General features: G+C 38.8%; 1 protein-coding gene across 1 annotated transcript in view; it reads left to right on the top strand.

Annotated features, from left to right (window-relative positions):
- Positions 1-6136: 6136 nt before the first annotated feature.
- Positions 6137-18281, top strand: part of LOC107581564 (transcription factor 7-like 2) — a 70999-nt gene continuing 58854 nt past the window's right edge. The window contains exons 1-3 of the mRNA XM_016267170.1: positions 6137-6638; positions 6780-6846; positions 7002-7126. Coding sequence (XP_016122656.1) covers positions 6450-6638; positions 6780-6846; positions 7002-7126 — 381 coding nt within the window. The 5' untranslated portion in view covers positions 6137-6449. The remainder of the gene's footprint in view (positions 6639-6779; positions 6847-7001; positions 7127-18281) is intronic.

The following is an 18281-nucleotide window of genomic DNA, read 5'->3' as shown; positions in this document are numbered from 1 at the left end:
TAAGTGAATTACATTCATGATGCTCCTGGAATTATGTGATTCTCCAAGACATTAAATTTACATACAAGCACACAAAAGCATCAGGTGTAAGGAAGTGCCATGCAGAAATAACAAACCACTCAATTAAAAAAAAAAAAGGAAATAAAATGAACAGGGACTTTCATTTAATGGTGTTCAAGTTCACAGACACTGACACAAATGCACTTAAAAAAATATTATATTCAAAGATAAAACGCAACCTACTGCTTTGATTAATGAAATGCATTTGAAAAAACCTCCAGCTATCGTTTTTAAAAGAAAGCAATAGAGATGTACTTTAATTGGTGGAGGGCATGTTAGCCAGATCGATTTTCTTGTATTAATTTCTTAATTAAGCCATAGAATGAAGACCCTAGCAGGTGGAATCTCATCTAGGGTTTAGTAGAGAGCCATGTTTGAGATTTGAGTAACTCCTTTTTCCTACAGGCTTTCCAATGGGAAAGAAAAAAAAATCATGAGTTAGGTCCGTTTAATATGGTTGCTGTTTGTTCTAGAAAGCAGAGCGATTAAATGGTGAGCAAACGGAAATTTTGATTTGAATTGAATCTTTTCAAATATTTAATTTGAGAAAAATGTGTCTCCATTTCAGAAGAGATCTAGCCTGTTTTATCTACATGAATTTACATTACATGAATATCTCTGTTCTCTTGTATGCTACAATTGCCATATTTGTTTCTAATTTAAAGAGTTTCTGAAGACAAAGCTGAAGTGAGACCTCCATCAAGTCTCCTGAGATATGAAAGAGCAACCTGTGTCTATTACATTATGGATTGTTTAAATGCATTTAAAGCTGTATACATTTGATCCTGATGTTTAGAATGGAGCGGATGCATGTTCATGATGTAAAACACATCCTCTGAGACTAATATCCAAAGTCTAGAGTTCAGAACCATGTGCACTGTGATCTATGATAGCTGTCAGGCATTGCCCCTACTGTGTTGAAAAATTTTCCTGCTCTTTCTGCCTGGGAAATTGCCTGCTGTTTCCTGTATCTTGCTCAGGAAGAAGCCTTTCGGACACGTCCTTGAACTCAAAAATAGAGAGGGCTGCTGCTAGAACAAATGTTCAGCAAATAATGCACCCATATGAGATCACCAGCAGAAAATAGGCCTAAAACGACATTTATAAGTGTAAATGCTTTTTGCCATTCATTTTCAGTTTTCAAGTCTAAAGCCCAAACGAGTAAAAAGAAAAAAAAATCTCACAATCTTAAGGCTAGCCTATAAAGTACTATTTGTCTATATAGAACTTTAAAGGGTTCTATTGCTGACTTCATGTTTGGAACTCCTAAAGTATGATGGAACACTTGTAGGGTTCAACTATAGATTCTATAGATTTTAAATATGTAACCTATATTAAGAGTGCCAGCTGGTGTTTAGACGCTTTTTAGTCCAGTGTCTGTGCTTCTCTAGATATCTATCAACTAATGTATTATAGAGAAGCACTCATAAATGGTAAATATTTGGATAACAGAGAGCACAGCAAGCTAAAACACAAGCATTACAAAGATCCAGAGGACTTTATGTAATCATACAACATTAAGCTTTTTGCCTTCACGACGAGCTGTTGTTGACATTAGTATAATTTATACAGACTATATGAAAACTGTGGGCAGGAATCGACGGTTTGCTGAAAGAGAGAGCATTTGATGCAGAGGCTGTGCTCGAGAGATAACTCTGGGGTCATGGGTTCATCCTCTGAGTAATGTAGGTTTGGTGTGATGTCAGAGAGTTTCCTCTGTGTGTGCCTTGGCTCCAATATTCGATGAGACCGCAGAGTTTAAGAGATGTGAGCACATACATACACAACGATGCGCCTCTTCAGGTGGCCACATATTTGTATTGCTCCAAACCCAAACCTTGATAAATGGCAGTCGCGTCCTTGTATGAAAACGTCTGCTGTTTGTTTTGGAAAACCGATTCAGTGCTCCTCCTTTCCCAAATACATTTCCCACTATGGAGTATTTGACAGACTCCAGGGGTGAGAGACATGTTCAGACGCAGTTAGCGCCATGGACAGGACTACAATATTTGAACTCACAGATGTTTTCTCCAAAACAAGTTTCTAGGTCTAAATGCTGATGGGGCGATCCAAGTTGGATTCACAGAACTAATTAAATGACACATCTCTGAGTCAAATCCTGTGATTCATAAAATGACAGAAAGAAAGATGCGTTGTAAGCTTTGACTTTGTTTGGAACGTTAATAATCTATTAACATTTGCATTCCATCAAAACTCATTTACTCGCATTCAAATGATTAGCTTGGCTCTGTTCTGACTCTAATCTTTTCAAAATGCTGAGGATAACACAATTAGTTTGATTCTGTTTTTCAATCTGCCCTTAAAATATACATTATAGAAATGAAACTTTGCATAATGTTGTAAAGAAAATAATTTCCCTATTGTTGGTCTGTGCCTGCAAAACATGAAGATCCATTAGAATCGCATAATTGTGGTTAACCACGTCATTATTCACAGGATAAAATTCATCTGAGCTTCTACAGGGGAAAAAATCCTAAATGGTACGCAGAGGCTCTCTCACAATGTGGAAATTTGCAATTGACTAAATGCGAAAAGGTTAAATGCCAAGTTCCACTTGTAAAAACTAAAAAACTTTTTTTTTGTTTTATTCAGCTAGCTTAGAGGGGATCTGGCATAAATCATGTTATATTCACTATTAACCCAGCTTTTAAAATGCACATATTGTTACTGAAAACAACCGAGAAGACCATTAACAGAGCCCATAATATGCTAATTAAGAACAGAGCCATTTCATCCAGCACAGGAACAAACAGGCATTGTGGTTAATTAATTATTTGCAAAGACACAAATATCTTACCAGGTAACATTATACACAGAACACATAGAGATATAAGAGCAAGTGTGCAGAAATCAACGCTTGTCTCTTATTTTATTGTCATTACCAGAATAAATCTGAAATAAACATTACTTTCCATTTTTGTTTACTCATGCATGATAAAATATTGGCACAGAATAGGTCAGCCTGAAGCGTGGTTTAACACATGGATTGGTCACAGGTTTAGATCCAGCAGGGAAATAAATAGAGCTAAAATTTGGCTTAGCAAGGCTGATAAAACACACCCAATCTAAGTGAACTCTCAGTAACCTGCTGAGGCAATCCAGGGAGATGCTAGCTAGGAGCTCAGCTGCTTTGGTCTGGTATCTGCAGGCTCCAGACTTCTGAAGTCAGAAAGCAATGGGAAATCTTTTAGCTGCTGACAGCACATTTTAAATACCGAGTTGTTATTGTTCAATCATATTGACTCACTCTACAACTAAGGATGCATATCTATCCTAAAGATCTTATATTTATAAATAACTTCAAAGAATGTTAAGATGTGTCATGCTGCATTTCTGCAACTGTTTTGGGAGATTATTATAATTGCAAATCTTATACCTAATTTGTGCTATTTGTGTATATATGAAATATTATTTTTATAATTCTTTTGTCTGCTCTAATATTGCTGTCTTATATGGTTGCTTATATTAAACTATCATTTTCTAATGATTGGGTGTACAAATTTTAAAAACATTATATACTGTATAGGCAAGCTATATTTTTTATAGTATTAAGTATTATTTTATAAAGGCAACACTGCAAGTTCCTTCAAATGACGTTGTTTCTGCATAATTCCACTATGGTGAAATTCAGGTAGGGAAATGAATGATGCTTTCTGATACCTGCATGACCTTGACTCTTAAAATGGATGTAAGGAAATGGCTAATTTAAATATGAAGTAAGTAACCAAATAATGTTAAAGGGAGAAAATACTATGAGTCAGCAGGCTGATATTAGGCAGTACTACTCAAAACACACAGGAATGTCTTTGAAATATAATTCATAGCTCATACAATTTTGGGAAGACAGTTTCCTATAGTTTTGTTTTAATTTCATAATCGTTTATGATTTATACATTTATTTATGTATGCATATACTTAATTTAAATCCAAAACCAACAAAACAGAAGCACATGCCCACAAACAAATACAAAAAAAGTTTGTTCTTGCATTTTTGTAGAGAAGAGACGCGAGAGAAAGGATATTCAACCCCCACCTTGTATTTATTCACAATGAATACAGGTTAACTGGCCTCAATTAGCCCATCTGCACTCACTCTAGTCTGTTTCTCTAGTCTCAGAACCCATTTCTAATACTGGCATATATGTGTGTATATATATATATGCCATATATACATATATATATGAATGAAGAGTTCAGATGCAAAAGCCTCTAAGTGTCATCTGAAAATGTCTTCTAAAATTTGCATTTTTATCAGGCTCCTATGTTTAGGTTCAGTAATTTTACTTTAATGGCAATGTATAGGTCCTTTTCTATGCCATTAAAGTGAAATAACTGAACATAAATATAGGAGCCTGATAAAAATGCTCATTTTAGGTGAAAATTTCAGATGGCACTTAGAGGCTTTGGTATCTGAACTCTTCTCTCTCTCTCACACACACACACACACACACACACACACACACACACAAACACACGCAGGTTTGTTTTTATGGTTTATGGGGACTCTCCATAGGCGTAATGGTTTTTATACTGTACAAACCGTATTTTCTTTTGCCCTACACCAACCCTACCCCTAAACCTAACCCTGACAGGAAACTTTATGCATTTTTAGATTGTCAAAAAAACTCATTCTGAATTATTTATAAGCCTTTTGAATTAGGGGGACACTGAAAATGTCCTCATAAATCACCTTCTCCTTGTAATATCTATGTCATACCCATGTTGTTATACAAATTTGTGTCCTCATAAACCACATAAACATGCACACACACACACACACATATATATATATATGCATTGTATCATATTGTATATACATTGCATTGTGTGTGTGTATATATATATATATATATATATTACATCATTTAATTTATAATACATATTGTAATATATTGTTAATAATGTATTATAAATATATTATACATTCAGATTTGATCACTTTGATTTTACATAAAAATAAACGTTTTTGTGTGTTGTATCTATATATGGGAAAACATATACGCATACGTTTCCTTCCATGAAAAATGTGTGTGTGTGTGTATTCCTATATATAGATAGAAATTTTAACACACAAAAAATAAAACAGTTTATTTTTTTAATGTGAAATCAACGTGACAAGCTGTTGTTACCATCAGAGCTACCATTTTTGACCACTTGCACTCTAATCACTGATTAAGTACAAAAGGTGACATTTATTGTGACAAGTTACATGGATAGAAACAAAGATGTTGATATAATAACAAAAATTCAGTAGGCCTATATAAAATGTACTATGTAGGATAACGCCAGTCTTTTTATTGCAATTTATCACATTTTAAAACACCAATAAAAAGGACATAAATGATTGCTGTATGCTTCCCCCTAGCAAAGCTACCATTTTTGACCACTTGCACTCTAATCACTGATTAAGTACAAAAGGTGACATTTATTGTGACAAGTTACATGGATAGAAACAAAGATGTTGATATAATAACAAAAATTCAGTAGGCCTATATAAAATGTACTATGTAGGATAACGCCAGTCTTTTTATTGCAATTTCACACATTTTAAAACACCAATAAAAAGGACATAAATGATTGCTGTATGCTTCCCCCTAGCATTTTAAGCCTTTATACAAGTAAAATCGTTTTTGAAGTGATGTTTTCATAAATAGGTTTTGATTTAGTGCAATTCAGAATTGATGGTCATTTGAGTCCATGTTTGGAGTGAGTGGGATTATTTCAGCCCACCAACACTGAAAACAAGTGCAGAAAAAAGGAAGCCAATCGCTTTGAGCCGTTTTGCTGCTCAGAATCAGATACAAGCAGACTATCGCACAAGTGTCTTCCGCCTATGTTTCCATTCATTCCTGTACAAAAGCAAACAGGGGCGACTCGCTTTAACTGTCCTGCTCTTCACCAAAAGCTCTTTTCCTCTCCCTCTCTCTGTGGTTCTCGTTCAAGCCCTTTCCCCCTCCAGTACTTTTTTTTTTACTGCCCCTCTCTATTTATGAAAACGTCACTTCAAGTCCCTCCCTGTTTGAATCTCATTAGTTTTTTTTTCTTGTGTGTTTCTCCCTGTCAATAATCCCGAATCCAGACTCTCTCTATTTCCATCCCTCTCTATCTGTCAATCAGCGCCGCCTTTGAACTGAAAACCACTCCGACCAACTTCAACTCCCTCAATCCGAGCGCCTCAGCTCCGTCTCCGGCTTCTGTTTCTGCCAAGATTGCCCTCTTCTTTTTGACTTTTGAACACTCACCCAGCCAAACGCCACTGCGAGTCCCTTAAACTTAAAACTCGGGATTCGGGGATCACACCAAGATCAAGGGTTTCAAAACTTTTGGGTGTTTTTGACCCCCCGCAAAATTAGCGCTCCTCGGGAAAAATGCCGCAGCTGAACGGCGGTGGAGGGGACGATCTGGGTGCGAACGATGAAATGATTTCCTTCAAAGACGAAGGCGAGCAGGAGGAAAAGATTTCGGAGAACTCCTCAGCAGAAAGGGATTTAGCAGATGTCAAATCTTCTCTCGTAAACGAGTCGGAAACGAATCAAAACAGCTCGTCGGATTCTGAGGTAAGTGACAAATAACCGCGAATCCGCGACTTTGTGCAGAACTTTACACGCACGTTTCTTGTTTAAACACGCTGCTAACTAGCTAACGATCTCCCCGCTGTGATTATTCAATGCATTCCCTGTGTTTCGTTGCATTTCAAGGCGGAAAGACGGCCTCCGCCTAGATCTGAAAGTTTCAGAGACAAAACAAGAGAAAGTTTAGAGGAGGGTGAGTGCTTGTTTTCTCTAAATCATCTTTTTTTGCATTGGACAACAACACGGTGCCTCGGTTCCGTTTGCTTCTGTACACACGTACAAAGTTGTTTTTTTTGGGAATGTAACTTAAACTAAAAGTTGTCCTCTTCTTTCCCCCCGCCATGTTAGCTGCGAAAAGGCAAGATGGAGGGCTGTTCAAGAGCCCACCGTACCCGGGCTATCCATTTATAATGATTCCCGACCTCACGAGCCCGTACCTCCCGAACGGATCTCTCTCACCCACCGCGCGCACAGTAAGTGTTTTAACGTGTTTCTGTAGCGTCATGCACGTAGCTAAAGCACCACGTCCATGTTTAGGGATTGCTTTGGTCGGCTCGTGAACTTCTGCCACACTTCTCTCTGCTGCACTGTACGGCTGCACGCCGCTCGCGCGGATCCACTGTCGCGCGTGGACAGAGCCGCGCGTGCGGCATGTAAAGTTACAGTGGAACACATAATGTGCTTTCGTGAAGTGCACAAACTCACGGCCACAGCAACTTTTATCTCCGTTGTTATTTTTCTTCTTCTTATTTCCCCCGGCTATATGTGCACACTTGGCAGGTTAGATTCTTTGCTTTAGATTCTGTATTCTTAGAGTATTATTTGTTTGAATTGTTTGTGCACTTGAATAACTAGTGGATTAGCTCGTTTGCTTTAGATTAGACATTTAATTTACAGTAGCGGGTGTTCCGGAATTTCTAAAACGGAAATGTACAAGAATGTTTGCATTTATAATAATAGCATTATTATTACTGTCGTTATTATCGTTGTTATGATTTTTTTTTACACATGGGAAAAAAAGCGTTTCTGTTATTCTAAGGCATATAACCATTAAAAATTATATTTTTAAGTTTAATTGCAGCCTTAATGTTTTTCAAATGAAATCAGAGTGGTGCTATATTTACAATCTGCGCTTTTTCTGCCACTTTGAATTGAATTACTGCTGAAGAAAATCGAGTGGAAATGACAGAAATGATTGTGACAGTTTAAACGGATGGAAACAAAGATGCTGTTATGACATGATGATGAAAACATTTTTACAGTCTGCCACATAAAATGGCACATTAGTCATTTATCTGAGCTAATTTATGACTAATTTATCCGAGCTTGACATAATACTGCTGGTGTTATTTACAGAATGCAATGCACATAAACGTTATTGCCAAAGAGCATCATGGGAAATGTTTATGTAATTAGTGAAAGGCTGTCAATGAATTTGTGATTCGCAGAATGAAAGCACAATATTGCTCATTCCAAACTTGACATAGTGTGTAGTAAAATATTAGACGGTAGTGTCAGAATTATTTTGAAATTAAATGCACATTAAATATAATATGTTTTATATTTACATTTACTTTTTGTCATGGCATGGCGGACTTCTCATTTAGAGCATGCATAATGTCGAATAACATGTAATGAGAATATATGCTTAATATGTAGGTGTAAATACAGATTTATGTTGTTTAAATCAGATGTGCTTAGTTATGCATATTTGTCCAGCACTTTTCCTGGCACCAGAAAGAATTCATGTTGATTTAGTAGGTTCATATTTTTATTCACAATATATTTTTTTAAATGTCATTGCTGTGGATGTAACATAATAAGAATAAGGAAAATTGTGCTGTAGGATCTTGCTGTCATTTCTGATCTTCATAATCAGCTCCAGGCTTAATCTGAAACGTGAAGGTATGCTTTATGACAATGACATGTGGTGTAACCTGAAATTAAGTAAATAACTACGTTCAAAATGTACTGTTCTGAAATTGTGGATTTAACTTCAGGTATTTTAAAGACGTTCTGCTGTTTCTTGTATCAGTGAGACATTTTTGTAGAAACATCTCTGGCTGTTTGTGTTTGTGGTGGAGATTGCGTGTTTCCCAATACATGCCTTTTTGCTGAATCTGTTCTTCACTTGCTGATAATTTATTTACTGATGTAAATGCATATTAGAAACATTCACATATAAACAAAAGCACAGAAATGATGAAAGCATCAGTATGACCACTGCAATTGTGCATTGATTAGTAAGAATATGAAGGAAGTATTTGACATATAGCGTGTCTTCTGTATGGTTGGTTGTGAAGAATCTCACAGATGCTGATACCAGAGTTCATAGTCTGTTAGTTCCTCTCCCTGCTGGGATGGAGCCCTGTCTAAATCGCTGGCTTATTCATTGTTGGCTACCGAGAATATATTTAGCGATCTCTCACGGAAGTAAGGATCATTGTTTGAAATCCTCCCCTATATGTGGGAGTCAGTCCAGGTCTGTTCTGACCCTCTAGCCTAAATTTTATACCCATAGATATAGTCAATTTCTTTATAGTTGTATGTTGTAATGTTTGATCTCTTACTGTAACCAGGCCTACAGATCTCAGTCTTTGACATTGTGCTGTAGCCCTTCACCCTGCTTCTGTGCAATGAGGTCTGCTACCTATGAGCTGCCTGGGCGTCCGACCCACACCGCTTTGAAGTTGAAAGCCGCTGTATTCATAAACGCATTACTTAAGTAGAGGATAAATAATTCACCTGAGCATCGATTAGCTGTCGCTCTGTTTAACGAATGCATGAGGCTTGTTGTGTTTAGCTGCCAATGATGTACATTTTAGCATTTCTTAGCATTTTCCTTCCTTCCTTTTTTTTTTTTTCTAAATTGTATGAGACAAACAGGTGATGCCGTTTTATTGCATTTCAAACATTTATGTATTGATCCGATGTTTTGTCTTCAGGATAAATTTGCTACTGCCGCATTATTTAATCTGTAAGGGTTTATTTAATGGAGGATGCTTCTCTACTGGTTGATATCAGAGATGTGACTATTAAAAAAATATATATATTTAATTTACATGGGCCATGTGTCAGCTGAATTTCCCTGATGGCCCACTCATGCAATAGTGATGAAATGCTTTTCCCCTTGTGCGTGTTTGACTGAAGGGAGGGAGGGAACAAGTTTAATTCGTCTGACCTCTGTAATAACGAGAGCTGTAATAACAGGAGTTTGTATTTCCAACAACCTCAATCGGAAAAGCTTCACGATGATTTGGTAGCAATTAGCAATTTGCCATGACGTTCTATCGACAATGCCTGGATCCTCTTTTTTTCCCTCACTAAAAACGGCAGACAATAGCCACTCTTCCCCCTTTCATCGAGAGCAGTTTGCATGGCAGACACACGGCTGCGGACACACTCTACGTGTGTGTTGTGGTTGGAAAGGTGCTGGGTTAACTGGGTGGCTGTAGGCTAAAATCACACCTCAACAGGTCTGTGGAGAGGAGAAAGCGAGGTAGAGCAGAGGTCTGGCCGGCTTCGTTCTGGCAGGGGGCTTAATGCCCGTAAATCCGCTGGGTTTATTTATTGCCTCTCTGACTTATGAATGTTAAGATATTTGAAGCCACCCCTGGCCCCATAATTCCTTAGGCCTGCAGACTTTTGGCAGAGGTTTCAGGTTTCAACGTATAATTATGCGTAGTTTAAAAAGGGAACATAATATAAAAAAGACAAACTTGCAGCACCCAAATGCACTCTCCGCTATTTAGAGCAAAGAAAAGGAGATGCAAGGCAGATATTTATTTTTTTTAAATCATAGTTTTAAATTTAATAATTTTAAATGTAATGTATAATTTAATTAAAAAAATTCTAAATTGATTTTGTGTTTCAAATCAATTCATATTTTTTTTTCCGAAGATGCATTCATCCCTCATATAGCCCTGCATGTACAAATTTTAATAAACCATGGCTGAGTCTTTTTAGGCTAAGAGGTCAATAACAATGCTTTATCGTATGGATTATGTGTGTTGAATAGCCTGTCGTGTGAGGTGCAGAAGATAGTTTAATGCGGATTTACAGGGATAGACTCATACCTTATCAAATAGGCTTTACATGTTAATGGCCCCTAATTGCTATCCGCAGGGGGTTCACCGAGCTACGCGCTCGCGTTCTGTGCCGCTCTGCACAAAATACACTCCCAGTTTATATAGAAGGTTGCCATCCTTTTGTTTTGCAAATCACTTTTGTTTACAAAGAATGGCGGAAGCAAGACTCTCTCTTTCTCTCCCTCCGCCACTCTTTCCTTCTCCTCCTTGTCTTTTTTCTCCTCTTCCCATCCTACATGCAAAACAAAAACAAACGGTTTCTGTTTGCTGGGGTTTGATAAACACCCATAAAAAAGTGCAATCTGTTTTGGATTTGTGCGAGTTAAGTTGGGGAGCAAAGTTTGGCACCATTAAACTGAAAGCAGGGCCTGTGAGACATTAGCGGCGCACAGCACATTCTCAGGGCTTAATTAGTCCAAACTGTAATTGTTCATGGTCTGCCAATAGGAGTAATGCTCAGGAAGAGTGGAGTTGCACTAAATCGGCCCATGGTTTTTAAAACAATAAATCACTCGCATATTTGTGTCATGATTCAGATAAAGTCCCGACCTCTCCCATCTCGACATGTGGTAAATTGTAAAGTCAATGAATCGCAGATGTGGGTGGGGGGGGTCGGAGGGGGTGGGCCGTGAAAGAGTACAGTACGGTTTTGTTAGTGCTTGGTAAATGAATGGAAAAGATTTGTGCTGTAAATATTTACTGAGGTTTTTTTTTTCTTTTCTACTTACTGTGCTCAATTGTCTTACGTTCATGGTTTTGGCAGGCTGCTCTCTATGATCGTGTGTGAAAATAACCTGGTGCTTTTTCTTTTTCTCTCACTGATTGTTTTTTAAGGCAGCGTTGTGTATACACAATGTTCTGCACTAGTTCAATAGTTAATGAAGGTTTCTTGTTTAAGAATTTCGTAATGGTATCGCAAATAAATAGAAATAGTCAATTATTTTCAAATTTTATCGGATGCCACAGTTGAGAATTATGTTTCTGTCTTCTTCTTGATTTATTTCCGTCGCGTTTGTTTTTAAAGCTGCAAACGCAATCCTGTCCTGTAACTGATAAATGGGGAACTTAGAAAAATGCTGTTGTAAATTCTGCATCTCATGGAGCTGCATTGGCTTAGCAGCTGTGTGTTGTTGACCCCACCCCTCACCTCTCTCCTCTTCACCATTTATTTCCATGCTCAAAGTTCAACACAAAGATCGTACTGTATGTCTGGAATGCAACTTTTGTCATCTGTTAAATATAGTCCTGCTGCTGGCCTACACATTGAGGGGCTCCTGAAACATGGAAATGAAATGACTCTTTCTCTAATGCACTGTGTGCAGGCCTGTGCAGCTGTATGATAGCTGCATGTTAATTCTTATATGACGGGCAGATTTTACTGACGGGGTGTGTGATGGGGGCGAGAGCGCCAGTGTTGAGGCCTTTTGAGGACTATTTAAAGAGATTTTTAATATCAATTTAGTGCAAGAATTTATTACAATTTCCAAATCTATGAAAGTGCTTGTGATGGCATCTGCCTTAATTTTTAGATGTTTTGGCAGATTATTTAATTTTCAATCGTAATAAACAAATACATTTGTAAATAATTAGGTGTTAAAAGAGCCAGCAATTTATTTATTTATTTTTTTTGCTTTTTGTCAAAGCTGTGAAATCTGCATATATTTGCATAGATGTAGTTTCATCTACAGTAAAGTACAGAAAGTCTTCAAGAAAGAGTCAGATCATTAGATCATAAAATATTTTATAAATACATGCAAGGGCTTTACTGAAATATTTTCAGGCTTATTTTTGAAAATCATTTTCTGTATTGGCACATACTGTACTTTAAAATCCTGGCTTAAAAAAGCTATTGAATATTTCCATTGTTATTGACCAGGAGAGAGTTTCATTAAACACATTTTGTGACAATAGTGGGGCATGTTGTCACAGTGTATGCAGACTATTAAGCCTTTTCATGAAAAATATATGAAGCACAATTATGAAAATTTGTGAAACATAAAAAAAATGTAAAAGGGAAACAAATATTGTAATTTGTACAATTTGCTACATTTAAAATACGTGTTTTTTTGTTTTATTGTGCTCACGCAAAAAATATGAGGGAATTGGAATTTTCATTTGTTGGACAGAATTCACTAAAAATATTATATAAAATATTAGATTTTATAATCAGAACATTTTTGTATCTCTGCTTTGCTCTGAAGGAATGTTTTCATTTGCTTGTTTTAGAGGAGTGTACCTTGTGCAGCATGGTGGACTGGAATGGGGGATTAGGAAAAGCGCGAAAAAGCGGGGTCGATTTGCCCGCCGTAGCATAGTGGGGGAGATGGAAGATGAAGAGGAGGGAGATGCACAAAGACAGTTTGAATAGGGCGCATAATTGCTGCTAATGTGGGGGCAATGAGAGTGGTGACAGTTCCTGGTAAGATGTCCAAACAATAGAGCCCCCAGGCCTCACATTTATCTACTAAGGAAAAAAATGAAGGAAAGAAAAAACACAGCAGGGACTGAAAATCAACAAGGAGGAGGTGACAAGTTTATAGTCATGTTTGATGAACAGGCCATGTGTGTGGCATCCCCCCCTTTTAAACTTTTTTTTATGAATCAGGTTAAGTTATTAATGCTTTCTGATTCCCACTCCGTCATCAAAATGTCGGCTGGAAGTTCTCCAGCTTAGAGGCTTGGGTGACGCTGGTGGAATTTGGTTGCACTGGGCTTTTGTTTGGATTGGAACATGCTCGGGTTGGGCCAAAGTGCACACACATGCTCTCTGGAGCTGCCATCTGACTTGTATGCTTAATGATAGGAGTGTGCAAGTTTCCAGTGAAAAAGCACGTGTGCGCCTTGTGTTCATTGGCACAAAGTCTCTTTACTGTACATCATTCATTATCAGACTTTAAAACATAATGATTGCGTTGTCATATGTCAGGTGGACCTGTAATACGGAAAACACAATGACATCAGACTGAGTATGTGGTAAATATTCTCACCTGATAAAAGGCCTGATAGAGTGACCATCGCTGTCTTTGCACAGGAAGTCTGTTGCTGACGTACGTTTTTTAAATGAAACTTCTGCACAGAACTTCAACATAAAAAACAAATACCTATCTGCATCTATTTTTAAACACAAAAAAGGACAAAATTACCTTCATTAAGGCATGTGATTGAAGCTTCTAAAAAAAGATGAAGCCTGACCAATCAATGTTTTGCTTCTGTATTTATTATTCTGCCCTGTGAAATGTTTGTCTTTGATAAGGAAGTGAGCTAATTTAGTGTCACACCAGCAAGTTTGTGTTCTAGCTCTGATTGCAAAATTAGATTCTATAATGTTGCATTACAGAATGTGAAATCCTGTTTTCTTCGATAATCTGCATTAAATCCTGTAGATATGTCGGGAGTGTTTTGTATGGGTAAAGCACATAATTGAGAAGGCAATAGGTGATAAAACTCAGCCCATGTATTTTTAATCTTCTAATTAAACTTTTAATTGCCAAGGGATAAGCTCTGAGCAGGGCCCAGAGTGTGTGCGTGTGTGTGGATGCGCGTGTGCTTGTCTGTTCACTAATGAGTTTATTGCATGCTTGTTTCTAGCAAAAGGTTCTGCATTCAGAACTGAACAAAAGGTGAAGGAGATTTTCTACCAGGGTAGAAAGAATCTAATCCACTAATCGGGGATTTATATTAAGATTAGAGGTACAACAGGCCGATATTTGTATGCTTTATAAGAGATAGGTGCTTTATGAACTTTAGAAACCAAGAATTTGAGTTTTTTTTTTTTTTGGTACAGGTCTTCCCGTCGATCAGAAGATAACGATCCCCTGCATTAAATAATGGGTGTGCGATGGCATGCATGGAGCCTTACATTATGCTATTTCACTGGCCATATCCTGCTGAATGGCTGTCAAACAGTATAGATCATATTTCAGCTGATTAGCATTGTGCTTGTCACCAGTTTTGTCTTGTTGATGTGTCTGAGGCTAAATCTCACATTGAGACTCACATCAAATTAGAGGGAATTGTCTACACCTCCAGCGCATACATAAAATGTTTTTAGCACAGACTGTAGGAAATGTTGGTTTGTTTGTTTGTACATTGTCACCCTTAAGGATTAGCCTGGATCAACTGTCGCTGGCTACATCTCATTAGAGGGTGAGAACACTCAGTATGGTCGATTCCGAAACACAGGGAATTGACTTCCTTCGCTGAACGAATTGTCAATTGCATTGTGAGCGAGGGGTATAATTGAATGGAGGTGTATCTTTGACCGGCTGCCCCTAGGGCTCCGTGAGTCTGATCAGTGTTAGCCAGAGGTGGCAGATGTGGTTACTGATTGCAGCCAATGTCCTTTCACAGAGTTAAGATCTGAACACTGACATAGAGGAGGTGTAATTCAACAGCCTTCCGAGTTAAATAGAGATGACGACTGCTTGCCAGTCATAGTGAATAGTGATCTCTCTCCACTGGCTATCTGCTGAACGGAAATATTTAACGATGGGTAGGAGTGATTTATAAGGAAAGAGAGTTTAATCCTGACCTGGAGCTGTTTTCTTTGGCCAGCAATCAGTTTAAACGATGCTGGTGTGGAATAGGCAAGCGACAGCGGCAGCGTTACGCTCATCTAGATGCCCTTTAGAACCAGCAGTTTTTCTTTATCATCAGCTTTACAGCACCTGTATCTTTATGGGCTGTCGCACTTTGCATTTTTCAAATATCAGAAAAGATAAATTGCCTGCTTTGTCATAGCATGGGGCGTCAAAGTGAAAGATTTCAGGTCATTGAGGGGAAAAATGATCCATTATTTGAGAACTGTGTTAAGAACCATGAAAGCTTACAACTCAACAATGAAGTGATTTTGATACAGAGGCCTTGACATTTTCTCAGGTTCATTTCTTTGTGTTGAAAGATGTACGTGATGATGTTCCTTAATTGTGTGTTCTGTCTTATGGTATGGGAGACGAAGATGTGAGATGTTTGGCGGTAAGCAAGAGCAGGAATTCGTATAGTGGGCTGTCTAAGCTCAGATCTTAAGGTCTGCGGGGAAGGAAGTGCCACAGTGTTTACATAGCCCAATTGTTCTGTGGGCCCTGGAGTGTCTAATGCACTACTGTTCAAACACTTGTGAGTGCACAGATGACCTTTGCAGCAGCCTTTGACACAAGTGCTGTGTCGGGCTTGCAGAGAATGCATTTGTTTATGTGTGTGTGAAAAGTAGTCACAAGTCCCATTTACTTGGGACTCTGTTAGCTGTTAGCGCCTAGTGGTTTGGATGAGTAGTACTGAAAAGCAGCTGAGCTCAATTCATCTCGGTAAGCCGGATGGATTGGGGGGGGGGGGGGGGCTTGGTCCATCAAAGGGAAGCCAGACATTGACATACGGGGGAGTTATCAAACTAATTGTTGTTTGAATTACCTGTTATGATCCAATGACAAATCTCCTCCTCTTCTGCCGTTGGAGCAGAAAATGTAGCCTGGATTGGCATGATGTTAGCAAGTGTGTAAACTGCGCTTCAACAAGATGGATAAATGCAATTATTGGCTAGGCCAGGAGAGGGAAAATCCATTTAAAGCCTGAAATGCTAACCAGGGGCCGTGGTTAATTCATTTGGCCAATTTGTGGGTGATGTACGAGTGTCGTGGTACATTAGTCAAGGAGAATGTGTGTGTGGGTTTAAGTATTAGTGTGTTTGTCTCAACCAGGGGGATCGGGGGTGTTTCATTGGAGCTGTCTCCTTGTGACGACTCCCCAAAACCCCTCCTTTTCCCCATCAACCCCCTTCCTCTTCCTCCCCTTGTCATTTGAGTGGATAATACAAATGGGGCATGAGCTCTCAAATGACAAAAAGATGCACTGAGAGCAAAAGAGCAGGATTGCAGTTCAAATGAGCCGGGAAGTGTGCCACGCTCCACAAGGCGGCTCACCGAATGTGGCCTAACACACCCCCAGAGTCTTCAATCATGACTAGTCAACCAACTAAATCGCTCAGGGTGTGAGGAAGACAGGTTGAGGAAGCAGTACTGGGTCAGAAGCTTAGTCAAGCTGAAGTAGGGTCCTCACTGACCTAGTCTGACTCTGACATTCTTCCTGAACTCTCCTCGATTTAAAATTAAGTTACAATTACCGTGTAGAAACTGCTATTTACTCAAGGCACGCAAAGCTAAGGCCACTGTGATGGGTGGCTCGCCATCACCTCTGCATGCCCATCTCCACCCATCTCATTATCCTTCTGAAGGGCACGAAGGTATTGAGCAACCCTTTGAACAGAACTGTTGTCTTCCCCTTAAGGATAGTAAACAGAAAGTCCCTCTATCTGGAGACTTTCTCTTTTTGTAACTTTACTAAACAAGAGTTCCTCTCCTGAGGCATATCAATCTGCCTGGCTTACACACTATTGATTTAGAGTGGATGAATATCCTCTACTCCATTAATGTAAAGTCTTGTTGGTGAGAAACCACTTGACGGTTACGCAAGATTTGTGGTATGCAAACACGGTGGTCACAGCCCGGGGAGCTCTATGAGAAAAAAGGCATCGGTTTACAGAGCTCGGCCGCAGATTGAACCAAAGTCTTTTATCAACATGGTGAGCAAAGGGAATAAAAAAAAAAAATAAAAAAAAAAGGTGTGTGGGTGCCCTCTTGCCCAAGAGTCTGTGGTTGGGTGGTTGAGGACATGAAGACGTTTTTAGATCTGGTCACCTGACTGTGCTTCTCAGGCTGTGAGGTCAGGAAATCAGAGCCGACAGGGAAGTAGCTGGCCATGTGCCGTTCTCACAGCTGCTGTGCGGCCTTACACACTCGTATACTCAACTCACTCGCCTCTGGGACCGGACTCCAGGAGTGCAACCGCACACTTGAGGAGAACCACTCATGTTGTTTTTTGTGGTCAGATCTTACTGATGCTGCTTAAGTGTGTGCAAATTTTATTTGGTTGCTTCTGTCTTATTACAGAACGGAGAACCAGAGATGGATTGGTGGATGTGACTGCTTTTCCTTGAAGCTCTCTGGCTATTTTATAAAACCTCTTATTTCAGTTGCATCTATGTTAGTAATTTCCGGCTTCCCCCCAACTGTCGACGAGAAATTATGACTAATCCCACTGTGTCTTTTTAGGCATACTGTTTGGAATCTCAAAGTCCCCTTTGCAGCGCTCTTGAGGTCCTCTTCCAGCTCGATATCTACCACGTCTTCACGCAAGAACAACTGCATGCAGCGTCCTATTGACCGATAGTCAGGAAAGAATTAAAACAAACAGCTTGGACGTTTTGTGGGTGCTGCTTGGATCACTTTACAGCAACGGACATGCCTCTAGACGCAACTGCTCCAGTTTGTAGAGAAGCTGCCAGTCTTATCAGTTCCAAGCAGAGGACAAGTATTTTAAACAGCTATTCTATACGAACTAATTTGAGCTGGGATTAAACTAATTGGATTTTGTGTCCGAGTTATTGTCTTAAGCCAGGACCCTGTGCCCCCTGTTTTATGGTAGCTAAGAAACAATAATTAAAACCCTAAGTCTGGGAGCGCAAAGATGTAATTCTGCCTTTGCCTCA

This window comes from Sinocyclocheilus grahami, unplaced genomic scaffold (assembly GCF_001515645.1).
Source record: "Sinocyclocheilus grahami isolate Dianchi unplaced genomic scaffold, SAMN03320097.WGS_v1.1 scaffold36.1, whole genome shotgun sequence".
NCBI classification, from domain to species: domain Eukaryota; kingdom Metazoa; phylum Chordata; class Actinopteri; order Cypriniformes; family Cyprinidae; genus Sinocyclocheilus; species Sinocyclocheilus grahami.
Note: the sequence above shows the minus strand (reverse complement) of the source record. Positions and strands in the feature narration are given on the sequence as shown.